The 24,975-nt window shown below is 38.8% G+C and overlaps 1 protein-coding gene across 1 annotated transcript; it reads left to right on the top strand.

Moving 5' to 3' along the window:
* The first annotated feature begins 1,493 nt into the window (after nucleotides 1-1,493).
* Nucleotides 1,494-23,928, top strand: Elovl2 (ELOVL fatty acid elongase 2). Its single transcript, XM_042678576.1, has 7 exons — nucleotides 1,494-1,551; nucleotides 9,227-9,414; nucleotides 12,632-12,709; nucleotides 15,993-16,164; nucleotides 20,901-21,025; nucleotides 21,590-21,724; nucleotides 23,803-23,928. The coding sequence occupies exons 1-7, from the start codon at nucleotides 1,536-1,538 to the stop codon at nucleotides 23,926-23,928; spliced, it is 840 nt and encodes a 279-aa protein (XP_042534510.1). The 5' UTR covers nucleotides 1,494-1,535.
* The last annotated feature ends 1,047 nt before the right edge of the window (nucleotides 23,929-24,975 follow it).

Raw genomic sequence — 24,975 nt, 5'->3', positions numbered from 1 at the left:
GTGTGAGCCACCAAAACCCCATCCAAAAGCCTTTTTTTCCTTGAAATTTCAGGATAGAAGACTAATTTGGGTGTCAGTGGTTCAAATCTGTAATCCTAACTTCTTAAGAGGCAAAGATCTGTAAGGTAGAGTTTCAAAGCCAGCCTTGTAAGAAAAGCTCACTAGACTATCCCCACAACCAGCAAAAAGCAGTGTTGGAAAAGTTCAGTGATAAGCACAAGCCAGGCAATTGTGAGTCTGAGTTCAAACCCTGTAAAAACAAATAAGGAATAGATTCCAGTAGCTTGTGCCATTCACAGCAATGTGGATCCTCTTTTCAGAAGCCAGTAAACTAATTCTCCTCCTTGGTACTTGCACTTGCCTTTGAAAGTGAGTTAATTTCAGCATCCCAACTGTTGAATCTAGGGTTCATTCTGTGTGAATTCCAAGGCCATCACACTAACTCACAGGTGGCCAGGTCCTCAAACTGGGTCAAAACACTGTGCAGTGCTGTTTTGCCTCTCCTTGAAGAGGGGCTATAGATATTTGAAGTAGGGTAGGGACAACTGAGCAGCTATTTTGAGCAGTATAATAGCAGACAAGCACAAATGGGAGCTACATCAAGTTAGCAGCCAGTTTACTCATCTTAACATTCTTAGCAGCAATGCCAGGTATGAGTGGCTCATACCTGTAATCCTTGCTATTCAGGAGGCTGAGATCTGAGGATGGCAGTTGGAAGCCAGCTGGAGCAGGAAAGTCCATGAGACTCTGATCTCTAATTAACCAATGAAAAAGCTGGAAGGAGTGCTGTAGCTCAAGTGGTAGAGCACTACTAGCCTTGAGCAAAAGGAGCTTAAGAATAGAGCCCAGGCCTAGTACCAGTTAAAAAAAAAAATCTTTGAAGCAAGTGGCAATCTGGTCCATCCTGATGACATTCTTTATATTAATTTTAAATAGACATTACTGTACAAAACAGCTTGAAACAAAGCGTAAAGGCAATAGAAAAATGGGGGTATAATATTCAGTTTTCATATTTAAACTCCTTTTAATGCTTTAGCTTTGGCTTCATGGTATACACTGCAGCAGAATTTACCTTTAAAATTCACATTTATATACTGTAGTCAGATTTTCCCTGTTGCTTACACATAGTCCCTGATAATTGAAACATTGGAAGTTGCTTATGGAGCACTTTGCCTCTAAACATTTTAGAGGTAAATGGAATTGAGGTCAGTAACCCTGAATGTCTAAGTGCATCAGGACTATTTTCTAGGACTTGTCTTGCCTAAGGAAATTAAAAGAGGAATTGTTTCCTTCTGAATCTTTGCAGGCTGTGAAATGTGAGGTTGTATTTCCCCGGCCACTAGAAATTGTGGTCATAAATAGGTTTTCTTTCCTCAAGTCTGTAATCCAGACTCCGTGAGTTCAGATAGGTTGTAATCACATTTTCGTGGTAGTGGCTTGTTCTAAATTTTAAAAAAATACTCAGGTAATTTTTTTTCTTTTTTTAGGAGCATCTAAAGGCCTTTGATGATGAAGTCAATGATTTTTTGGACTATATGTTTGGACCTCGAGGTGAGTTAGCTACTTGAGAACTTAATGTGAAAAGCACAGAAAGAATGAAGAAAAATATTGTTTTCTCTGGTGTCTTAAAAAATGGAATTTAGCAACTTAAGCAGGCTCACTTTTGTTACTCTTTTCCCCAGAATGTCCAGAAGGCCCCATTTTTCCTGCTGTTCAAGCTTTCCTGGGATTAAAGGAGTTTTAGGAATTTTCCTCCACTGTCTGGCTCCAAAACAAGATTGTGGCTTTCTTCTTAAACTGCTGTTTTACTCTCTCCTCTTCTCATCAGTCACTGTATACTGTTTTTAACCAGTCATCTGTGGAATTCCTGTCCCTGTATGCCTCCAGAAGTTCCTTGTACCAGCGTGTGAGCCATTCCTGCTTTGGACATGACTAGAAGTCCCTCAGTGGTCCCTCCATTACCAGTCACTCTGCAGTGACCTTTCTGAGCCCTCTTTCAGTTATTTAAGTTTCAGCTGAAATGATATTCTAAACACCTAAATTATACTATGTTGTATCCCAATTTCCAATTCTTCAGTGGCATTTACTTAGGGACAAAGCTACATTTCTTCTCATGGACTACATGCCTTGAATCACCTAGTCCCAGCTACCATTCTAACGTTACTGTCAGTGCCTTATCTCTTATTCTAATACAGCTATTTGAGACATCTTCTAAGTCCTCAAATGTGTAAATGCTTCTTGTTGTTCCTAGAACCTGGGGTTTTTACTATTTCCTACCCTATTCTCCAGTCTGATTACTTCCTTCTTAGATGGCCTCCCTAAGGAGTATCAGGCTTCTCCGTATTTCACCCTTTTCTTTGCTTTATGAGCTTTATTGTTATTTGTAGCAGTTTCTTCCCTGAGGAGTGGCTGCTTTACCCACCATTAATCTCTAGGGCTTATCACAGTTGCCAGAACATATTATTCAGCATTGTGTGAATGAATTCTGGACAAAATATTTTGTTTCACTTGAGCCTTGCTGGTTCACAAACCTGTGGAAAACCCAGTTTTCTTTGAGGTTATTTCTTCTGCACTGTCAGGGATAAAACATGGGAAATGAGGATTTCCTGTTAATGTATTTATAAGTTAACACATGATTTTTTTGTTGCTTCGTATGTCCCTCTCCCATGGTATAATCCTTGTTTTCACTGTATTTGATGTTGGTATAATTTGGGGAGTGGAAGGGAAAAAACAAATTGTTTAAATAGGGATACAGTTTGACCCATTGCAATAATGAGATGTACAAAATGCTATGTATGTTGAAAAACGAACTTTACAATTTAGGCGTGGGGGTGTAGTGTAGTTGTAAGATGGGAGGGAAAGGATGGTAGGGGGAAAATAAAAGAAGAATGCTTGATAAGAAATGTATTCATTACCTTGCTCATGTAACTGTAACCCCTCTGTACAGTATTTTCACAATAAAAAACATTTTTTAAAAAAATCTTTAACTATGTAGGTTATTTGGACCACTCTAGTTTTCATAGGAACTCAAATTACCCCAAGTAAATGGTGACTTATTTAATCTTAATGGAATGATACTGTATGTACAGCCTAAAAATACTATTTTTGAACAAGGTAAAGGTGTTTTTTTAAAAAAATTCTTCTATAGGGTAGGAAGACATGTCTGAGCTCCTTTTATTGCTCTCTGGTATTCCATGCCTTGCAGTACTAGCAGGCAGTGTGGAGGACACAGCCTTTGCTTAGCATGTAGGCTACTAGGAGAACTGACTTTTTTGGTAACCATGGCTTTCTTAACACTTCCACCAGAGAGTTAAACATCAGTCTAAGTTTGCACTGACCTTTGCTACCTACTAGTAAGAGACCAGTGTGAATTGCACTATACAGATAAGGGCTCACTGAGAAAACAACTGAAAGCTCTATGAAATTGTCCTTTAAAAAGGAAATTTTAGTACTGTAAGATTAGAGATTGGAAGTTGACAGTTTACTACCAATTCCATGCAACAGGGTACCTACAATCTAAACCAACAAGAATCCTTCCTCTCTCCTAATGGAGATACATGCTCACACAGAGTGGCACACACTTAGTAAACTTCTACGTGTCCCTGTCTGAGTCTGCACACCATACTGGTACCATCAAGAGATACGCCTTACACAGACGCAGAGAGAAAGCTGTTAAAGTTCATAGACATATGACAAAAGAAAATGAAATTTTTTAGGTGCTGCATTGCATTTGTTTTGCAATATGTGCTTGACTCATTGTGCCAGTTGATTTTTTTTTTTTTTTTATGCCAGAGGTGTGAATTCGAGTGTAGGGCCTAAGCACTGTCATTTAGCTTTTTCACTCTAGGTGAATGCTCTATCATTTGAGATTCAGCTCCACTTTAGGGCTTTTGGGTGGTTAATTAGAGATAAGAGTCTCACATTTTTTTCCTGGGCTGCCTTCAAAAAACCTTAATCATCAGATCTCAGCCTCCTGTAGCTAGGATTACATGCAGGAGTCACAAGTGCCCAGCTTGATGTATTTATTTTATTTTTTGTACATTTTTTATTGTAAAAATACTGTATAGAAGGGTTACAGTTACATTAGTAAGGTAATGAGTACATTTCCTATCAAGCATTGTTGCCTCCTCCTTTGTTTTTCCCCTACCATCCCTTCCCTCCCACTTCCACAACCAACCAACTCTCCCCAAAGTTGTAAAGTTCATTTTCAATATAGTGTCTTGTACATCTCATTGTTACAGTGGTTCAACCTGTATCCCTATTTAAGCATTTTGTTTTGTCCCTTCCCCTCCCCTAATTAGAGAAGTGTATATACAAGATGCAGGATCAAATACAGTGAAAACAAGGGTTATATCGTGGGAGAGGAACATACAAAGACACAAAAAAAAATCACATGGTACATTATAAATATGTTAGAAACAATAGCAAGCAAGAAAGAAAATATTTGTATCCCTATCTTGGGGTTATTTCACTTAACATCATCTTATATGGTCATATGTACATATCTTTTGACTTTTTCTACTTGTTCTACACATGTATTAGTTATTGAAAATAAGGGAAACCATGGGACCTATGTTTCTTTGGGCCTGGCTTATAAGCTGTGGCTCAGGTGGTAGAGCGCTAGCCTTGAGCTGAAGAGCTGAGGGACAGTGCCCAGGCCCAGAATTCCAGCCCCATGATCAAAAAACAAAAACGAAAAAAAAAAAAAACAGCAGCAACAACAACAATACAAAAAAGCTTGATGTATTTTAAGTGAATATTTCTGTACCCAGAAAGTCATGTAGCTCAATCTCATAATATGTTATGGAAGACTCATGCAGTTAAACCTCAATATTTGTGTCTTGGCAAGAGAAGAATTCAAGCAAAACAAAAAGTGTAATAAAATGATAGACATGTTGATTAAAGAGAAAATGAGATTGACTGCAAGGTGACACTAACAAGGCTTTTAGTTTTGGGTTTTTTTTCCCCCTTAATTCCAGGTTAGGAATGGGCTGTCCTTTGATATGCCTCTGACACACAGGCTGACTGACAAATATAGTTTAACAAATACGCATGCTTAGATTTGTTGAGACACTGTACAAAGACTCTTTATAGAAATTTAATAGTCTTAAACTGAGGTCCTGGGCACTGTAGGGCCAAGAGGTCGCTGTGGGGGTCATCTTTCTTCCTACATGTGCACTGGGCATGGGGCTCTGCCTGCTGCATGAACCCTCTGGTTATCAGGACTTGGTGCCAGCCCAAGGAACTTTATTACCATTTTTATCAGTACTTCTATGGCACCCTAGGGGTGATTATTTTGGAGTCTTAGATATTTCTTACATGGGGGAAGGGGTGAGCTTGTAGGCAGATCTACAGACTGGTCAGTGGCCCTGGTCTTGCTGTCCTGGCAGCAATGTCTGTTTGCCTCACTGCTGTTTAACTCAGTACTAAGTGGATATAAATTCTAAGTAAGATAGAAAAGACCTGATCACTTCTCATGGAGTCTATAGTAGTTGGGCTGGTAAAAACTAGTACATCTGAAATAGTAGGAAAGTAAGTCATTTAGCAACTAAGCTACAAGGGCTTACATCCTCGAGCTGACAACGAAGTATCATCAGTTGGGGTGAGGAATAGGGTCCAGACTTAAAAAAGACAGAAACTTCCTCTCTCACAGTTCTGGAGGCCAGGAATCAGGAATTAAAGTATAGGAAGGGCCTTGGTCTTGGTCTCTATGAGTTTATTGAGAAAGTTCTCTTTTTGTCTCTCCTAGTTTAGAGGGTTGCTGACAGTCTTTGTAGTCTGTCTAACTAGTCTTTAGTTTGTAGATACATTACCCCATCTTTGACTCCACAAGGCATTTTCCTTTTGTGTCCTTGTGCTCAAACTTTTTTTTTTGTCGGCCGTTGGGCACGAACTCTGGGTCTAGGCACTGTCCCGCAGCTCTTCAGCTCAAGGGAGCACTCTACCACTTAAGCCATAGTGCCACTTCCACTTTTTCTGTTTATATGGTGCTGAGGAATCAAACCCAGGGCCTCATGCATGCAAAGCAAGCACTGTACCACTGAGCCACCTTCCCAGCCCCAGCTTCTTTTTCTTAAAAGGATACTACTCACCAGATTAGGATTCTCCCTAATCTAGAGAGAGCTCATCTTAACTTGATTACTTCTGCAAAGATCTGTTTCCAAATAAGGTCATATTCACAGGTACCAAGAACTAGGACCAAGAATGTAGACCCCCCCCAACTCACATGACAAGAAGTAAGGGAGCATTTAGTGCAAGTTATTTAGCTCGTTTTCCCTCCTTGGCTCAATTTTTTCTCAAAAGTGAATTGGGAATAATATAACCTAATAGGTTATAATAGGAATTAAGAAATTAAGAAATCTTAAGAAGAATTGAGTAAGTCAATATATGTAAATGTTTTTGTTATTACCTGTAGACATAATGAAAAATTAGAAATAATTATCTTGATATGTACATTAAGATTAAGGAGAGTCTTGTGAAAGGTAATTAGGAGCCAAGCATAAGAAAATGATACCTGTGAATCATCTAAATACTGCATATTCTTACCTTTTCATCTCTGGCATCTGTGGGACAGTTAGAGCTCAAGAAACATGGGACAGAGCTTGAGAAACATTTTCCTTATAAAAATGTAGCCTGCAAAGCAGATTAAGGAAAAGTTGAGGTAGCCAGGAAGAGGGGCTGAGACTGTAACAACCAGAGAGGTCAAGAAAAAGGAACTGCTGCTGGGCGCCGGTGGCTCACACCTGTAATCCTAGCTACTCAGGAGGCTGAGATCTGAGGATAACGGTTCAAAGCCAGCCTAAGCAGGAAAGTCCATGAGACTCTTATCTCCAATAAACCACCAGAAAACTGGAAGTGGCTCTGTGGCTCAACTGGTAGAGCGCTCACCTTGAGTTGAAGAGCTGAGGGACAGCGCCCAGGCCCAGAGTTCAAACCCTATGACCAACAAAAAAGAAAAAGGAACTGCCATGTTAGTAAAACCAACTCCTTACAACTCTATTTATGGAGATTAAAAATAGCATGGAAGTCTTATAATTCTAGGCCTTACTATTTTTTTTACCTTTCTTTTTCTTTTAATTTTTTTATTGTAAAAATACTGTACAGAGGGGTACAGTTACATGAGTAAGGTAATGAGTACATTTCCTATTAAGCATTGTTACCCCCTCCTTTGCTTTTCTCCTACCATCATTTCCCTCCCCAACTCCTCCCTCCCCCCTCCAAAGTTGTAAAGTTTGTTTTCAACATAGTGTCTTGTACATCTCATTGTTACTATGGCTCAAACCTGTATCTTTATTTCAGAATTTTGTTATTTCCCTTCCCCTCCCCATATGAGAAAAACGTATATACAAGGTGCAGGGCACCGGAATCAAATACAGTAAAAAAAACAAAAACAGGGGTTATACCATGGGGGGAGGGAGAACATATAAAAGAAACAAAAAAAACACATAGTTACATTAAAAAACAATAGCAGGCAAGAAAAAAAACACTTGTGTCCCTATCTTGGGGTTTTATTTAGCCATGAATGTAATCTTTGATATCACTATCTATAGCTCTTTCACTAGGACTTTATGTTGTCTGTTAAATCTTAGTCTTTAGAGTAGTACAGGGCACTTGCTATGTCCAGGTGCTATTTTTGCTTCCCTGCTATTTGAATTTCTAGTTCTTTGGCCAAATTTGAGTCCTTGATTTTGTTTTCTGTTCTCAGTTCTAAGTGATCAGTTCTTAGGCTTTGCCTTTGCCATCTTCAGCTTTCCATGATTCCTGTATTAAAATCACATTGCTCAGTTTGTATCCATAAACCACTGCAGCTTATTATTATATAGTTACCCTGGGCAAATTGGAAAATGGGGGCTTTAGGAATTAGGATACAATCCCACTATGTCATCTTTGTGTGATTACCTTCCTCATCACCGTGGGAGGACACTAGCAAGGACACAAATATGAATTCAGATCCTGACTCTGGTGCCCACCACTTAAATATTTTACCTTTTACTGAAGCTCTCTGAACCATGTCATCCATAAAACGGCTTAATAGTACATCATATTGAGTTAGAAGAAGTAGTAACTGTTTCAAACTAGGCATTCAGCAACTTACTTTTCATCTGTCCATCAGTCATCTGCCTAAGCCCTACTTGCTCCATGAAACCTTACTTAACTACTCACCTCCCCACTCCCCCACACTGGCTTCTTCTCTGGAATTCTAACTCCAATTCAGTTAACTTAATGCTTTATTATAAAGTATTGTGTTTATGATGTACCCCTTACCGGCAGGTTCCATTTTCTGTAGTTTAAACTATGCACGATCAACTGCAATCTCAAAATACTGTATGGAAAATTCCAGGAATAATAAGTCATATTTTTTTGGGGGGGTCCTGAACTCAGAGCCTGGGTATTGTCCCTGAACATTTTTGCTACAGGCTAGAACTCCACTACTTAACTACAGCTTCACTTCCTGCTTTTTGGTGCTTAATTGGAGATAAAAGTCTCAGAGTTTCCTGCATGGACTGGCTTTGAACCATGAACCTCAGATCTCAGCCTCCTGACTAGTAGAATTAGAGGTGTGAGCCACCAGTACCTGGCTTAAGAGTATTCTTGGTGGCAGTTCATATATGCAAGAGTAGTGATGGTACTGGCAATTTGGATATGCCAATGAAAACCATAAAATGCCTCCTGTGATAAGCAGGTAAAAATTTTTTTACTTAATAAGAAAAGAAGATTTTGACCAGTTGTAAAATTATTAGGATCTACAGTAAGAACAAATCTATCTAAAAGGAAAAATAATTTTTAGTTTTATAGTTACATACCAAACTGTATAAGTTTGGAAACTGCTTAAGACACCAGAGGCCCCTAGTTTCTCAGGAGGCTGAGCTCTGAGGATCACAGTTCAAAACCTGCCCAGGTAGGAAAGTCCGTGAGACTCTTACCTCTTTAGTTAAGTACCAAAAAATCTGGAAGTAGATCTGTATCTCAAGTGTTAGGACACTAGCCTTTGAGCACAAAAGCTCAGTGACAGCACCTAGGCTCTGAGATTAAACCCAGGACCGGCACACACAAGTTTTAAATTTGTAGGTGCATGTATAGGAAAAAAAATCATAGATGACATTTGCTGGGGATTTTGGAACATATTCTCCAAAACTAAGGGGAACTACCATACGAATGAAATGTGTGCTTTAGTATTGCTAACAGAGGTGTATTCCTCAGGTCTCACTGTGTGTTTTCTTTCCAGATTCTCGAGTCAGAGGCTGGTTTATGTTGGACTCTTACCTTCCTACCTTTTTTCTTACTGTCATATATCTGCTCTCAATATGGCTGGGTAACAAATACATGAAGAATAGACCTGCTCTTTCTCTCAGGGGAATCCTTACCTTGTATAATCTTGGAATCACACTTCTTTCTGCATACATGCTGGTAGAGGTAAGTGTTGATGTAGGCAAAGCTGGAGTTAGTAATTAAATTTCAGATGTAGTCACATGTTGCCCATCAGAACTTCACAGGGTTAGTGTTATTGTCATCCTGCCTTTCACTTTTTTTTAATGGGATTGATCTCAGGGCCTCATGCTGGTTAGGCAGGTACTCTACATATCCTCAGTTCTCAGTATCATTTGTTAAGAACTCAAGAACTTGACTAAGCACAGTGGCTTATGCTTGTAATTCTAGCTACTTAGGCAGATTTCAAGAGGATTGCAGTTCTAGAGCATTCTGGACAAAAAGTTAGCAAGTCCCCATCTCAACCAACAAGCCAGATGTGGAGTCATGTGCCTTTGGTCCCAACTACATAAGAGAAGCCATAGTCAGGGGATTGTAATCTGAAGTCAGTACCAAACAAAATAGCGAGACCCTATTCCCAAAATAATTAAAGCAAGAGTGGGCCAGAGGCTTGGTTCAGGTGGCAGAGCACCTGCTTAGCAAATATGAAAGCCTAAATTCAAACACCAATACCACAAACACACACACACACACACACACACATACACATGCATGCATGCACGCACATGCATACATGAGCTTATTCCAGCATTTGATATTATTCCTTCTCAAAGTCTTGGAAGAACATGTACTACATGTTCAAGTTAGAAAACTTAAATTTTTCTCTTCCCAATTTAGGCCGATTTCTTTAGTCCTTAGATATACTGAAACTTGGAATCACAATTTAAAAGATGGGTTCTGATATTGAAGCTTGGAAAAGTCATCTAAATTTAGACTATACAGTGATTGGTGGGCTATTCAAGTATTATGTGAGCTCAATCAGTTTGATGGAGTGCAAATCCTCCTTTAAAGAATACTCCCCACATCTTTGGAACACTTAGGCCATGGCAGACTTGTTCTCAAGACTGAAGCTGAGCTGACATTCCAGTTGGCAGTTCCCTTGTTCCAGTTACATTCACTTATAAAGCACCAAACCCAAATCATTTTACAAGTAATGAAGAACAAGCAGTGAATGTCCTGTCTTTACAATCAAAAGTTGTTTAGATATATAACACAAGGGAAAAATCTGAAAGTATTCATTTGTTGTAGCAAAATAGCTAAGAGAGAGATACAGAGAAAGGGAATTAAATCTTTTTAAAAGTTAGGATAAAATCATTCATATAAGTTATACATGGCTGATAACAATACAGATAGAATGTTCTTTCCTGTTTCCCTTTAATTAAAAAAAGGGAAAAATACTCCTTAACATACAGGTTTCTTCTGGGTGCTGGTAGTACACCTGTAATCCCAGCTACTCAGGATGCTGAGATCCCAGAGTTCAAACTCCGTCTGGGCAAGAAAGTTCATGAGACTCTTATCTCCAATAAACTACTCAGAAAAAAGCCAGAAGTGGCACTGTGGCTCAAGTGGTAGAGCACTAGTCTTGAGGACAAAAAGCTTATGGACAGCGCCCAGGCCCTGAGTTCAAGCCTCTGGCTAGCAAGAAAATAAAATACAGGTTTTTTTATTCAGTGTGTCTGTTATTTTAATATGCACCATTATAATAATTATTTACTATTGTACATATACAGCTAACATTGAATTGTAGACATCACAGTGCAGGAGATAGAATTTGGGATGGAGAAAGCCATGCTGCTATTCGAAAATGACACCATATAGATGATTACTAACTTTCCTGACACTGATAGTTTTTTTAAAAATGGAGATGTCTTTTGGTATGCTCATTTATGGGCTTAGTTTCTCTATATAGCAAAAGGAAAGACACTCTCTGTTGAGTAACTTGAAGCCAGCCTGGAATCAAAGTCTTAAGAGTCTGATATAGTCTAGGTATAGTTTACAGTTTCTAAATCTAGTTCAGTTAAGGGATTAGGAATGGCTTGAGGTCAGGCTTCCTACAGTTTGGCTGCTTAGTTCTGCTACTCAGTTATTAAATTGATAAATGGTTTTGTATAGGCCATAGAAATGGGGACAACTTGGATAAATCTGGTTGAAACAGGAAATGTCAGATAAATATGCTATGTCCTGTCTACACTCAGGTTACTGTTCAACAGTATTCTTAGCATACAAAATGAGATCAGGAAATTACTATAGAATTATAGCCTGATCTTAGATATTTTAATCTTTGTATAAGAAGCTTCAGCTTTCTTAGTTTGAAAAGAAACCAATACATAAAAAAAAATGCTTAGCCTTTCAGGCATGTCCAGATCCCCCTTCATCCTGGTCCTAAGGAACATAAAGTCCCTTGGGGCTGTTGATGAACTGACTTTTGATAGGGCCTATCCAGAAAATCCCAGGTGGTAGTCTTTTACTAAATTCATTTGTCAGAACAGTGAAGAAAAACCTTACAAAAGCTCTAAAGCATTCTAAGTGTTATTTAGTAGCTCATCTCCTTTTAATGGTAAGTATATATTTTAACGCATATAAACCTCGAAGGCTGCAGAAAATACTAGCTCCTTGCTTTTAATACTTAAGGCAAATCAAACCCATACCTTATATTCTAGAAGTTCAGTTTTTACAATGAACTTCTGTAGCATTTAACAAGAAATAAAAAGATCAATTTTTCATGTTATAGAAAATAATGAATTAGGAAGTCTGAATTGTAATCATCTTTCTACCATTTTTTAGTATGTAACCTTGAGAAAGTCATTCACTGATCCAGTGTTTACTGAGCACTTTCTGTCTGCTAGGCATGGGGCAAGAGGTGTAGATTTTGTGGAGCTTTTTGTTTTTTGAGAATAATGTGGAAAGTAGGTATTAATCACACAAATTGATCACTAAGTAGTGTGAACATAATACAGAAAATGTATTATGAATCTTTCAGTCCTGTTTCATATCTGTAACAAGATCAAATAATATAAGACTTATGTTGACAATATAAAATTTAGTTCCCTCACACTTTCTTGTAAAAACATGACTAGATGATTCCTTACATAGAAATATCTGTGATAATGATCACTAATTACAAAACTAGATTTTTACTTTTGGCTGATATAGTTTGAAGTAAATATACTGAGGAATAGAACCACTGATTTCAGTTTAGCATCAAGAATTAAATTCTCTTGATAATATATGTTTGAAGAAAAGATGGGTCAAATTCTGAGGGTTTTTATTTAAAAATGAAAAGATGCTAGTTAGGGATGTGAATGGGAAGTTCAGTTTGCATCTCAATGTTGATCTTTCTCCCCATTTTTTTGTTCTTTGGCAGCTCATTCTCTCTAGTTGGGAAGGTGGCTACAACCTACAATGTCAGAATCTCATCAGCGCAGGAGAAGCTGATGTCCGGGTGAGCTTGGGGAATCAGTATTGTATATAATTACAAAACTTATGTCAAATTTTGAAAGCAAGGCAGCCTCCCACCAAAAAGTTAGAAACACCCTAAAATAAATGATTATGCCTGTACATAGCACTGATAACATAACAACCCAACAAAAATAATTTCAGGTGACTTTGGAACACAGTATTTTAAGTGAATCTCCCTAGTGGGATATATAACAGACTTTAGTGGTTTTGATGCTATTGTTTATAATACCAGTACTGGTATTGCTGTTTTGCGATTTATGAGAAAATCCATGTCACAACTAATTTGAGAAAAAGAAAAGCAATACTTACAACTAGTATGCTGTGATCATATTCAAATTGAAAATACAAAAATGACTTACTTGTTAACTTTATCTGGAAAAGAGGCCTAAGCAGTTTATGCTAGTATAGTGCAGTGAGTCACAATTACTCAGAGGTAATTTTTTTGACTGGTTATGGGGCTTGAACCTCAAGGGTCTAGGTGCCGTCCCTGAACCACTTGAGCTCAATGCTAGCACTCCACTGCTTCTGCTTCAAGCCACAGCACCACTTCTGGTTTCCTAGTGATTATTTGGAGATAGAGGTCTCACAGCCTTTCCTGCTCAGGCTGGCTCTGAACCACAATCCCAAGATCTCTTAGCCTCCTGAGTAGTTAGGATTACAGGCATGAGCCACCAGCGCTCAGCTAAAACAACACTTTTCATCAAAGACACTTTCCATTAAAGAAGTGTTTTGCCATAGATGAAACCGTCTAAAGAACTGTGAAGGAAAAGAAAGTGGTGATTGTTGAGGACAGAACAGAGGAAAATCGTATTAGGGTAAGGAACAGTAATTCTGTCCTGGTTCAAGGTTCTTGGAGATTGGCCAATGGCTGGTTTGGAGCAGGAAGTAGATTTAAGATAAACTTCACCTCACATACTAGGGTCATGATGAAACCATATGGGACTCTCACCAGCTAGACAACACTGCCTGAATTGGATTGAAATATCCTAAATACATCCTAAAGTTCATGAGTTTGAAGTATTAGAGTTTAAAATTAAAAACTCTTTAAAGGTAACCAACTAATACTAGAAAAAAATAAACATTTATCTTTCACATGAGTTTCCAAATAGATGAAGAGGGAAAATTCTCTGTAGAAGAGAAAAATGCATAAGTAATGAGAATCAGTTATCATTTCTTGCAACTCTAAATGAAATGAATTGTGCAGACAGAAGTCATTTGTGAATGATGCAGTACAGATGTTTGCAGCACCTGAACTCACTGCAGAGTCTGAGTGTCAGTGGAACTGTAGGGATTATACACCTGCTGTGCTGCAGAAGGAGGGGAATGAGCCACCTCAGAATTATTTTGGCCAAATACAGATCTAGCCATGTCTTTCTAATGGCTAATTTAGGAAGTCTGGAACTTTGAAACCACATAAAAATGCATTGTGGACCTTGCTTGGATCCAGATTTAAAATCTTGGGAAAGCAACATATTTGAAACAGTTTGGAAAATCTGAACATAGATTGACTATTAGGAAGGATAAAGGAGTTAATTGTATTAGACAAGACTATGTCATAAGTATTTACAAGTAAAATGTTTTGGAATTGCTAATAACTTACACTCCTCCCTGCCCCAAAGAGCTGAGAACTGAAATTGAAAAAACTACTGTGACCCCCTGGGGTTTCATGATAGATATGCCATGTTACTTGTGCTTAGTTGCCTGTATGAGTGAATAAGTTTGAAAATATCTGTATTTAAAGTATGTGTTATCAACAGGCAGTATAAAGCACTAAAATTTTAGCATTAAGACATTTTTAGCTAGGAATGGGTGGCTCATACCTGTAATCCTAGGTCTTGGGAAATTAAGAATGGGAGGGTTGTGGTTTGAGACTTATCTGGGCAGAAAAACTCAAAATATCTCTTCTCAGTCCATAGCTGGGTATACTGTTGCATGCCTGTCATCTCAAGCTATATGAGAGGCTGAGATAAGGAAGATTGTGGTTCCAGGCTAGCCCAGGCCTAATATGTAGAGGTAGACAGTATAGCATCTCGAGAAATGTCTTATCAAGTGAAAAACACTTTTTTTTTCTTGGACTGGTTCTAGGGCTTGAACTCAGAGCCTAGGTACCATCCCTGAGCTGCTTTAGCTCAATGCTAGCACTCTACTGCTGTAAACCACAGCACCACTTCTGGTTTCCTAGCGATTAATTGGAGATATGGGTCTCACAGCCTTTCCTGCCCAGGCTGGCTTTGAACCACAATCCCACGATCTTAGCCTCCTGAGTAGCTAGGATTACAGGCATGAGCCACTGGCACTCAGCTAAAATGGCACTTTTCATCAAAGACACTTTCCATTAAAGAAGTGTTTTGCCAAATAGGGATACAGGTGGACCCATTGCAAGAATGAGATGTACAAGTCGTTATGTTGGAAAAACAAACTTTACAACTTTGGTGGCAGGGGAGGGAGGATGGGAAGGGATGGGAAGGGAAAACAAAGAGGAGGCAACAATGCTTGATAAGAAATGTACTCTTTATCTTGCCCATGTAATTGTAACTCCTCTGTACAGTATTTTCACAATAAAAAAGAAATCTGTCTAAAGGACTATGAAGGAAAAGAAAGTGGTGATTGTGACTTACCACTGTAATGTTGAGAACAGAACAGAGGAAAATCATTTTAGGGTAAAGAACAGTAATTCTGTCCTGGTGAATGCTAGGCACTGAGAATAACAATGGAATAGCATCCGCCTCCCAGTGAATCTGCTGACACATTCTCACGCTCATTATACTTGCTATGACTGTTGATTATAGAGGTCTAGTCAGAGAAATTTGAGGATGCATATGAAGCAGTGTCTGTTTCTGCCTGAAAGAGGAAAGCTGGCTAGGTAAAGTGGCATTTCAGAGAACTAGTAAAGGATGACTAGAATGTGCCAGACTTGAGGAGTGGTGGATGCAGGAAAAGGATTCAGTACTCAAGGGGCGGAGGGGCAGTGGATCATTTCAGGACCCACAGGATACCTTCCTGGAGATTGGCAGAGGGTGGTGGAAAGCATCCAGTGAAAGACTCAGAAAGCTCCTGTACTGGGAAGAGGTAACCCGCCTTTCAGCAAAGTGGGACAGGTTTCTTAGAATGAGGAGAAATTGGAGGCTAACATACCAGCTGAGTAGCTTTTGCAGTGGTTTGAGAAAGCAGCACACACTAGGCAAGGCAGATGACATGCAGAAGGCTGAGATGAACTGCACAGAAACATCTTCATTGCTCATATTTCTCTCCTTAAATTTTTATAGGTAGCAAAAGTGTTATGGTGGTACTACTTCTCCAAGTTGGTGGAGTTCCTGGACACAATTTTCTTTGTTTTGCGAAAAAAGACAAGTCAGATCACTTTTCTTCATGTCTATCATCATGTGTCTATGTTCAATATTTGGTGGTGCGTCTTGAATTGGATACCCTGTGGACAGAGTAAGTAATTTTGAATTTTAGTTCTATGGAGTGGATCTTACATGACCACTAATTTCCCTCTTATGCTGGGAATGTATGCAGATTGGGAGGGCAGAAAGCATGTGTCTGTCAGTGGTCATTTGTCTCCGGCCTTTAAAAAAGAGTTCTTTTCTGTACATCAGATGTCAGAGTAGAGAGGTGCAGACCCTAGCCGGAGCTGACTCAGTGCACTGCAGTCTGACTCACAAGGAAGATGGCACTTTCTACATTCACCATTGCTGTATACAGGTGGAGTCAATCCAGTTTTTATGACTTTGTGGTAATTACGTTCTGAAAAAATTAAGGCAGTATCTGTGTAACCCACCAAAATAAGCAAGTGTGGCTTAAGTGAAGGCCTTCAGTTAAAAACATGTATTTGAAGCCAGGCATTATGTTACTAGCCCATAGAAGGAATATGAGTTTGAGGACAGCCTGTGACATACATTGAGATTCTTATCTCAAAAATAATGCATTTTATATCACAATCTAGTGTGTCATTCATATTATGTATCTTGTTTGAAACAAATTCCATGAAGCAGTGCTTTTTTTGATACACTGCTAAAACTACTTTACTTTTACAAAATGCTGATAACTCTTACTACATTGACTTCCCAGTCGCTGCTGGCTCAGCTGTGACCTGCAGCCTGAGAATCACTTCTGTTTGTTTGTTTGTTTGTTTTCAACATCCACACTAGTGTTTTATTACTCAGAAGAACAATAGAATGGACTACAAGTGAAAAATTCACAACTGACTCAGCAGTAGTAATTAAATAGAAAACAGCATGTACTAAAATCATTTTGGCGTTACTCATCCAAACCCAAATGCTTAAGAATCATGTCTTCATTTTTCCACCAAAAAAACTAGAAATGGAACTGTGATTCAAGTGGTAGAATTTAGCCTTGAGAAAAAGGACTTAAGGAAAGTGGCTAGACTTTGAGTTCAAGCTACAAGACTTGTACCCACACACAAAGAAAATGTATTCCCGGGCTGGGAAGTTGGCTCAGTAGTAGAGTGCTTGCCTTGCATGCCCTGAGGCCCTGGGTTCGATTCCTCAGCACCACATAAGCAAAAAGAAAAAAGCCGGAAGTGGCGCTGTGGCTCAAGTGGTAGAACGCTAGCCTTGAGCTGAAGAGCTGAGGGACAGCACCCAGGCCCAGAGTTCAGGCCCCATGACCAGACCCAAAAATAAAAAAGAAAATGTATTCCCAAATGTGTATTCTTTCATGTTTTCTGAATATTTCATGAACTCGGGATGAAAGATGATGAGACAGATTTTGTTCCTGTGCACATTTTGTAATAAACAAGGAGTGTTATCTTCCAACAGATCTTCCATTCAAAAAAATGAACTGGAATAGTAATAGTGTTATAATGCACTTCTATTTGTTATTGTCTTATTCCCAATTTGAAGATATTCCCCTCAATTTGAAAATACTCTGAAAATCAGAACAGATAAGAGAAAAATTAGAGCAGCTTAATAAAAAGGATTGTTGTCCTGGGATTTGTAGAGAAGGATAGACAAAAAAATCAAGGATATTTAAGATGCAGTTGCTCTTTGATTTACAAAGGAGTCCCAGCTGGTAAAGGCACCAGAAGTGAAAAATGCACTGAATACAGTTAGCCTTCAGAATGTCCTGTCTTATGAGCACACAGTGCAGAGACCACTGTTTTCTCATGATCTGGGGAGCTGCAGTCCTGCAACTGCCCAGCGCCCAGGGAGGAGGTCATGGCTAACTCTAGAATAGATGAAATTATGATTCCCCCTGATTATATATTCTGTTTGCAGCATCATGAAGTTGAACAGTCATTAAAGGAACCATCATAACTCAATAGGTATCTTTCATTTCCACCCTACCTACTGATAAACTATGGTGTAAGAAAGAAAATTAGGAGTACAGTAAGCAGAAAAAGTGATTTTTGACTTGGAATCTAGTGTATTAAGCATTTTTTTTTACAATTTCAGCAGTTTCATTATAATCACTGACATCTAACAGTCATCACATTTGACTTGTGTAAAGGGAGTCCTGTGAAAAAGCTACTTCTAAGTACTCATAATTCATTAATTTATGAACATAAAAATTGAAGTAGGTATATAAGTATCACAATATTGGTATCTGTATATTTATTATACATTCAAGTGCAATAACATCTTATTCTACCTTAAATGCAGTGTTTTGTTTCTTATTCATGGATTTACATTTTAAAGGTTACTAGTCTAGAATTAGAAAACTGAGCTCAAGAATTTGAATTGGTAAGTGCTATCTACGTTGATCCCCATCACAGTGTTAAAAGGCAGTTGGTTGGTATGTACCCACTTTCCAAATGAGAAAATAAAAACTTAGATAAGCAACATATTTAAGAGGACATAGTTAATAAGCAGTCCTCTAGCCCCATCCCAATCTCTCCCACATGTATGGATCCTAAATTGTGATCATTCATCTAAGCACTTCTGTGTACTGATTTAGTTCTGACATGGTGAGTTACCTGTTTACAAAAATACTCCGTCTGTGACATCTGTCTCACAACTAAAACCTTTTGGACACTTACAGTCCCACACAGAATGTAACCCTTAACCTTGGTTTCCTGAAACACCACTCTCCCATGTGTGCAGAGACTTTTTTTTCTTTTTTAATGTTATTTTTTATTACTTTTTTATTGTGAAAATACCATACAGAAGGGTTACAATTACATGAGCAAGGTAATGAGTACAGTTCTTATCAAGCATTGTTGCCTCCTCCTTTGTTTCCCCTGACCATCCCTACCTCTGCCCAAAGTTGTAAAGTTCTTTTTCGACATAACATCTTGCACATTTCATTGTTGCAATGGATCCATCTGTATCCCTATTTAAACAATTTGTTTTTTCCCTTCCACTCCCCAAATTATACCAACATCAAATACAGTGACAACAGGGATTATACCTTGGGGGAGGGACATACAAAGCAACAAAAAAAAAAAAAATCTTATGTTAGAAACAATAGCAAGAAAAAAAAAACCATTTGAGTCCTTATCTCAGGATTCATTTCGCCTAACATCAACTTATCTGACCATTTCTGCTTGTCTCAGATATATACCTTATTGCAAATAAGGGAAACCATGGGACCTATGTTTCTTTGGACCTGGTTTACTTCACTTAATTTTTTCCCAAGTCTTTCCATTTCCTAACAAATCAGGAAATGTCATTCTTTCTGATGGAGGCATAGAATTCCATTGTGTATATATACCACATTTTCTTGATCCATTCATCTACTGAGGGGCATCTGGGTTGGTTCCATATCTTAGCTATGGTAAATAATGCTGCAATAAACATAGTTGTGCTGGTAGCTTTGGTATGACCTTGTTTGTGATCGTTTGGGTAAATGCCCAAAAGTGGGATTGCTGGGTCATAGGGGAACTCTATGTGGAGTCTTTTGAGGAACCTCCATACTACTTTCCAAAGTGGTTGAACAAGTTTACACTCCCACCCACAATGCAGAAGGGTTCCCTTCTGTCCACATCCCCTCTAGCATCTGTTATTAGAGTTCTTGATTATACCAATTCTAACTGGGGTGAGGTGGTATCTCAATGTTGTTTTGATTTGCATTTCTTTTATGGCTAGAGAGGTTGAGCATTTCTTCATGTGTCTATTGGCCATCCTTCTTTCCTCTTCAGAGAAGTTTCTCTGTAAGTCTTTAGGCCACTTGTTTATTGGGCAGTTGTTTCTTTGAGGATTTGTTGTTGGGGGATTTAATGAGTTCCAGGTATATTTCAGATATGAGACCCTTGTCTGTTGTATGGCTAGTGAAGATCTTCTCCCAATCCATGGGCTTTCTATTGATCTTGCTAGCTATGTCCTTTGCATGCAGAAGCTCTGCAATTTCATGCAATCCCATTTGTCCAACCTTTCTTTTATTTGTTGTGTTTCTGGGTCAACAGAGACTTTTTTCTGAAGGTGATGGCTGTTCTCACTGCCTCACCCTGCTAGACCTTCTGTCTCCCAAATTTTCCCTAGTATCTCATTCCTATGTATCTTTTAAGCAGATTATTTATTGTAAAAGGCAGAAAATATTCTTATCTTGCTAGTACCCTATTCAGTCATGTACAGAAGACTTGGATTTTCTTTAGTTAGATGTTTGTGTGATAGTTGTGGTGCTAGGAATCAAACCTGGGGCCTTGTAAATGCTAAGCAAGTACTCTTTCTACAATCAAAATGGCACATCCAAAGGTTAGCCAAATTAAAGACACTTCTTTTCTTAAAATTCTGCCCGTTTTAAGGTAATATTTTTTTCTCTTTGATTAATGACCAGGAGGCTGGGTGCCAATGGCACTTGCCTCTGTTATCCTACTCAGAAGGCTGAGATCTGAGGATCGTAGTTTGAAGCCAGTCTGATGAGAAAAGTCTGTGGGACTCTTACCTCCACAAAAAGCCAGAAGTAGAGCTGTCGCTCAAGTGGCAGAGCACTAGTCTTAAAAAAAAACTTCAGGGACAGCACCTAGGCCAATACAATAAGGACAGGGAGACAGTAAAAACCAATTCAAGTAAGAAATTTCTTGTTTAGAACTCTGGCTAAAAGTTTTGTTCTTCTGTCTAGGGTGTTGTTCTTTAAATGAATTTGGTTATGTGATTGTCTCATACATACATGTTACTCATTTTCAGATGTGATATGCAGGAAGAACATCACTTGACAAAGTGAACCATCTGATTTTCTAATAGTAGTAACTCATGTATTGTGTACTTTTGTAGGCTTCTTTGGACCAACACTGAACAGTTTCATCCACATTCTTATGTACTCCTACTATGGACTTTCTGTGTTTCCATCCATGCACAGATACCTTTGGTGGAAGAAATACCTCACGCAAGCTCAACTGGTATGCTGTCCCTTTTTCATATCTTTTCTTTGTGGCTCAGATAGGGAGAGAGATAAGTCAGTGGCTTCAGGGCTAGAGGCATGTTTCAGTGTTAAAGCACCTACCCAAAAAGCATGAGGTCCTGCGTTGGAACCCCAGTTTTTCTTACACACACACATTAAAAAGCCTCTCAAAGTCAGTGTATGTATGTATGGGACTGCCTGTTTTTCTCCAAAATGGTCATTTAAGAATTACACTTTGTGCATTAAAATGTTTTGTGTGTGTATGATTGGCTTACAAAAGGGATGTCCTTTGAAATGCGAGTGGACATTTTTAAGTTAATGTAGATGTTAAATTATTTTTAACTCCCACTTTTCCAAACGAAAGTTTATGAGAATTTTGTATACTTACATGCTTTCATACCAACTCTGGAACAGGCTAGTGGCCTACTTGGCATTTTGCTTGGTTTGTTCCTGTAAGATGTAGAGTGGTAGTACTGGATACATGCACTGATGACGTGTGGCCCCCGTGGGGTGGGACAGCGCCCAGTCCGCTTATCTGCCGCCGCCTTCTCTGCCACTGCAGGTGCAGTTCGTGCTCACCATCACACACACGCTGAGTGCTGTTGTGAAGCCCTGCGGCTTCCCCTTCGGTTGTCTCATCTTCCAGTCCTCCTATATGATGACACTAGTCATCCTGTTCTTAAATTTTTATATTCAGGTATGTGATACAAAGATCCAGTAGATTGTTCCTTTTGTATTATATGACTAAAATCAAATAATAGGCTTAGAAAAGAAGAAATAATACATTCCTTCTTCCTCTCACCAGATCCTTCTTCAGACTAAACACAGTTAATGGTCTATAGGGTACTAATGCACATGCACTAAAAACCACTAATAGAACTCATAGCAGAAATACCATTGAGTTCTATGAATAGTTCTCAGTTTGTATCATATACTTGCACTGTGCTACCAAAATCTGATATCTGAAACAGATTCAGGAGAATGCAGGAAAAAATAGGGAACTTTTGTCTTTTTGTTTTTTGGTCAGTCGAGGGACCTGAACTCTGGGCCTGGGCGCTGTCTCTCAGCTCTTCAGCTCAAGGCTAGCACTCTACCACTTGAGCCACAGTGCCACTTCTGGCCTTTTCTGCTTTTGTGGTGCTGAGGAATCAAATCCAGGGCCTCATGCATGCAAAGCAAGCACTCTACCACTGAACCACCTTAGGAACTGATATAATATGAAATTCAATAAGCCCTTATAAGCTACTCTGATAAAAACTTGCTTTACATTTGGAAAAAATCCTTTAAAGCAAACCAATATATTGTGGGGGTTTTTTTTCAGCTTATGTGGTGCTGAGGAATCAAACCCAGGGCCTCATGCATACAAGGCAATCACTCTACCACTGAGCCACCTTCCTAGCCTGTGTGGGTTTTTTTTTTAAAGTGTGCTTTCATTTTCATAATCTAAATGGGAGAGAACTTCAGAATGCTATTTCAAAGCAACTTCGTTATAAAGAACCTATAAGAAGCTGTGATGCCATAGGTCTCAGGTAGTTTGTAGACTTTAAATTGCCCTGTTTTGTGGCTGGGAAAATGGAAAGCTACATCAAAAACATGTTTATATTTAAAGCAATACTTTATTTGAAACTATATTTTCCTTATCAAACAAGAAGCATTCTCTGGCTTATTTTAAATTTGCTCAATGTTAACCCATACTGGTTTTAACCCATACTAGTTTTATACAAAGTACAATTGTGGGAACTGAACCTTGGACAACTTTTCAAATCTTGTCTTTATAAAATTAGACTGGGTAGGCTTTGTTTCTTATAAAAGATAAAAGTTTCCTTTGATAACTGGTAAAGAAATAGCCATTGTTGGAACCAAACAAAACCATTCATGCAGGCAAAAACAATCAGAGTTAAAGGAAAGCCAAAGAATCCTTTTGGTGCTTGCCTTTAGCACTGGAAAAGAATCAGGTGGCCCAGCAAAGGTAGGAAGTACCATGGAAGCTTAGTTAACTCTGCATGCTGATTCAAATCAAATCTTTGTCTGAAAGTTGAGAATGTAATTTTGGTCTTAACCCTTGTTAGTACCATGCTTTAAAAACTACAAGTAAAAATGAGATCGGGTATTTTATCAGAATAGGAAGGATATGCTAGGATGGGTTGTGGCTCAGTAGCAGAGCTTGTGGTTTCTGTGCATAAAGTCCTGGGTTCAGTTCTCAGCACCCAAAAGAAAGGATATGTCAGACACAAACCAAGTCCAGCCAGAAACCCCAGGAGCTGGCTGTTTTATATTCACAGCAGAATTTTGTATTCACAAATGCAGAATACTTGAATACTAAGCCCATCAAATGCAATTCCTGACTTTATAAAAGAACCCCATTTTGTTGATATTCATACATTCATCATGGTTTCTTATCCTAGTTTTATTTTTAACCACAGCTTAAAAAGAGCCACATTTGGAGCTGGGAAGGTAGCTCAGTGGTAGAATGCTTGCCTCGCATGCATGAGGCCCTGGGTTCGATTCCTCAGCACCACATAAGCAGAAGAAGCTGGAAGTGGTGCTGTGGCTCAAGTTATAGAGCACTAGCCTTGAGCTGAAGAGCTGAGGGACAGCACCCAGGCCCAGAGTTCAGGCCCCACAACCGGGGAAAACAAACAAAAAAGCCAATTGTGAATTCGTAGTAAAATGTCCAGGGCCCTAGAAGACTGTGTATTGTTTCATAACTATGTGCAATATTAGAGCAAGATCTTAAGGAGGACTTTTTCTTTTTCTATTGTATACATCCAACAGACCTACCGAAAAAAGCCAGTGAAGAAAGATACACAAGAGCCACCCACAGAGAAAGATGTCAAGAATGGCTTTACCAAAGCCTACATCACTGCGGCTAATGGAATGATGACCAAGAAAGCTCAGTAATAGTAGAGGAACAGAAAATGCATATACACTGCACTAGCCTAACAGATTCGCTTGTTTTAAAGCAAAGACTGAATTGAAAGTTGTATGTTTTAGCATAAACTAATTTGTTTTGTGTTTCTAAATCATTCATACCCAGAGTGTATTAATATATTGCTATTAGGCTACTCTGTTCATTGAGTGCTTTGGTCAGCAGTGAGGTGATGCTGACACAGCACAGGTGCGGCTTCTCCCCTTCCTTCCACAGTCTTACCCTCATAATGCCTTATCCACACACAGCCAGGAAACACGGACTACTGCTCTTCGTGCAAGCCTTCACAGAAAGTTTGACTTTTGTTCATGTTCACGTCTGTGAGAGCTGATGAGTTGTAAACAACAGGGTATGTTGTAGTCTATACCAAGCAATAATTGTCAATGCATAACCATCAGCCCAGTTGTTCCTTTAGCAAGCAACCCCAGAACATATTCAATGCATTCATCAATTAAGACAAAAATCTAGTAAAATCCCAGCACTCGGGAGGCAGAAGCAGGAGTATCTCATGTTAAAGGTTAGCCTGGGCTACATAGAAAGACTGTATCTCAAAAAAAAAGCTGTCTACCAAATCCTCATAAGTCAGACTTTGGTAGGAGCCACCCCTGAGTTTTAATTTGGTTTCCTTGTTCATAGCTTTATGTCTGTCTCCCACATCAGTCAAGCTAACTTAGTAAAGACACCTGCTTTACACTAAAATCTGTGTCTAGATCTGGCTGCCTACTTCCTTTCTGAACAGGAACTAGAGTTTACTTTGCCCCTTTCCTCAGCATGTGCATGCTAGGGAAATATATTTGTATATATTCTGAATATACGTGAGAATATACATTAAGTTTGTCAACTGTTTCTTGTTAGCCTACTTATGAACATTATTCCACATACATGCCACCAAACCAGTCTCTGCAGCTATTTAAGTTTTTTAATACAGGATGCATATGGTATAGGAATATGGAAAGATTCCAACTGATGTGGCTGCTAGTAAGTTACAATAAAAATGCTACTTTGGCAAACAACACATC

Source organism: Dipodomys spectabilis, unplaced genomic scaffold (genome assembly GCF_019054845.1).
Source record: "Dipodomys spectabilis isolate Male_0828 unplaced genomic scaffold, ASM1905484v1 ptg000045l, whole genome shotgun sequence".
Classification (NCBI taxonomy): domain Eukaryota; kingdom Metazoa; phylum Chordata; class Mammalia; order Rodentia; family Heteromyidae; genus Dipodomys; species Dipodomys spectabilis.
This window is presented reverse-complemented; position numbering and strand designations above follow the sequence as displayed.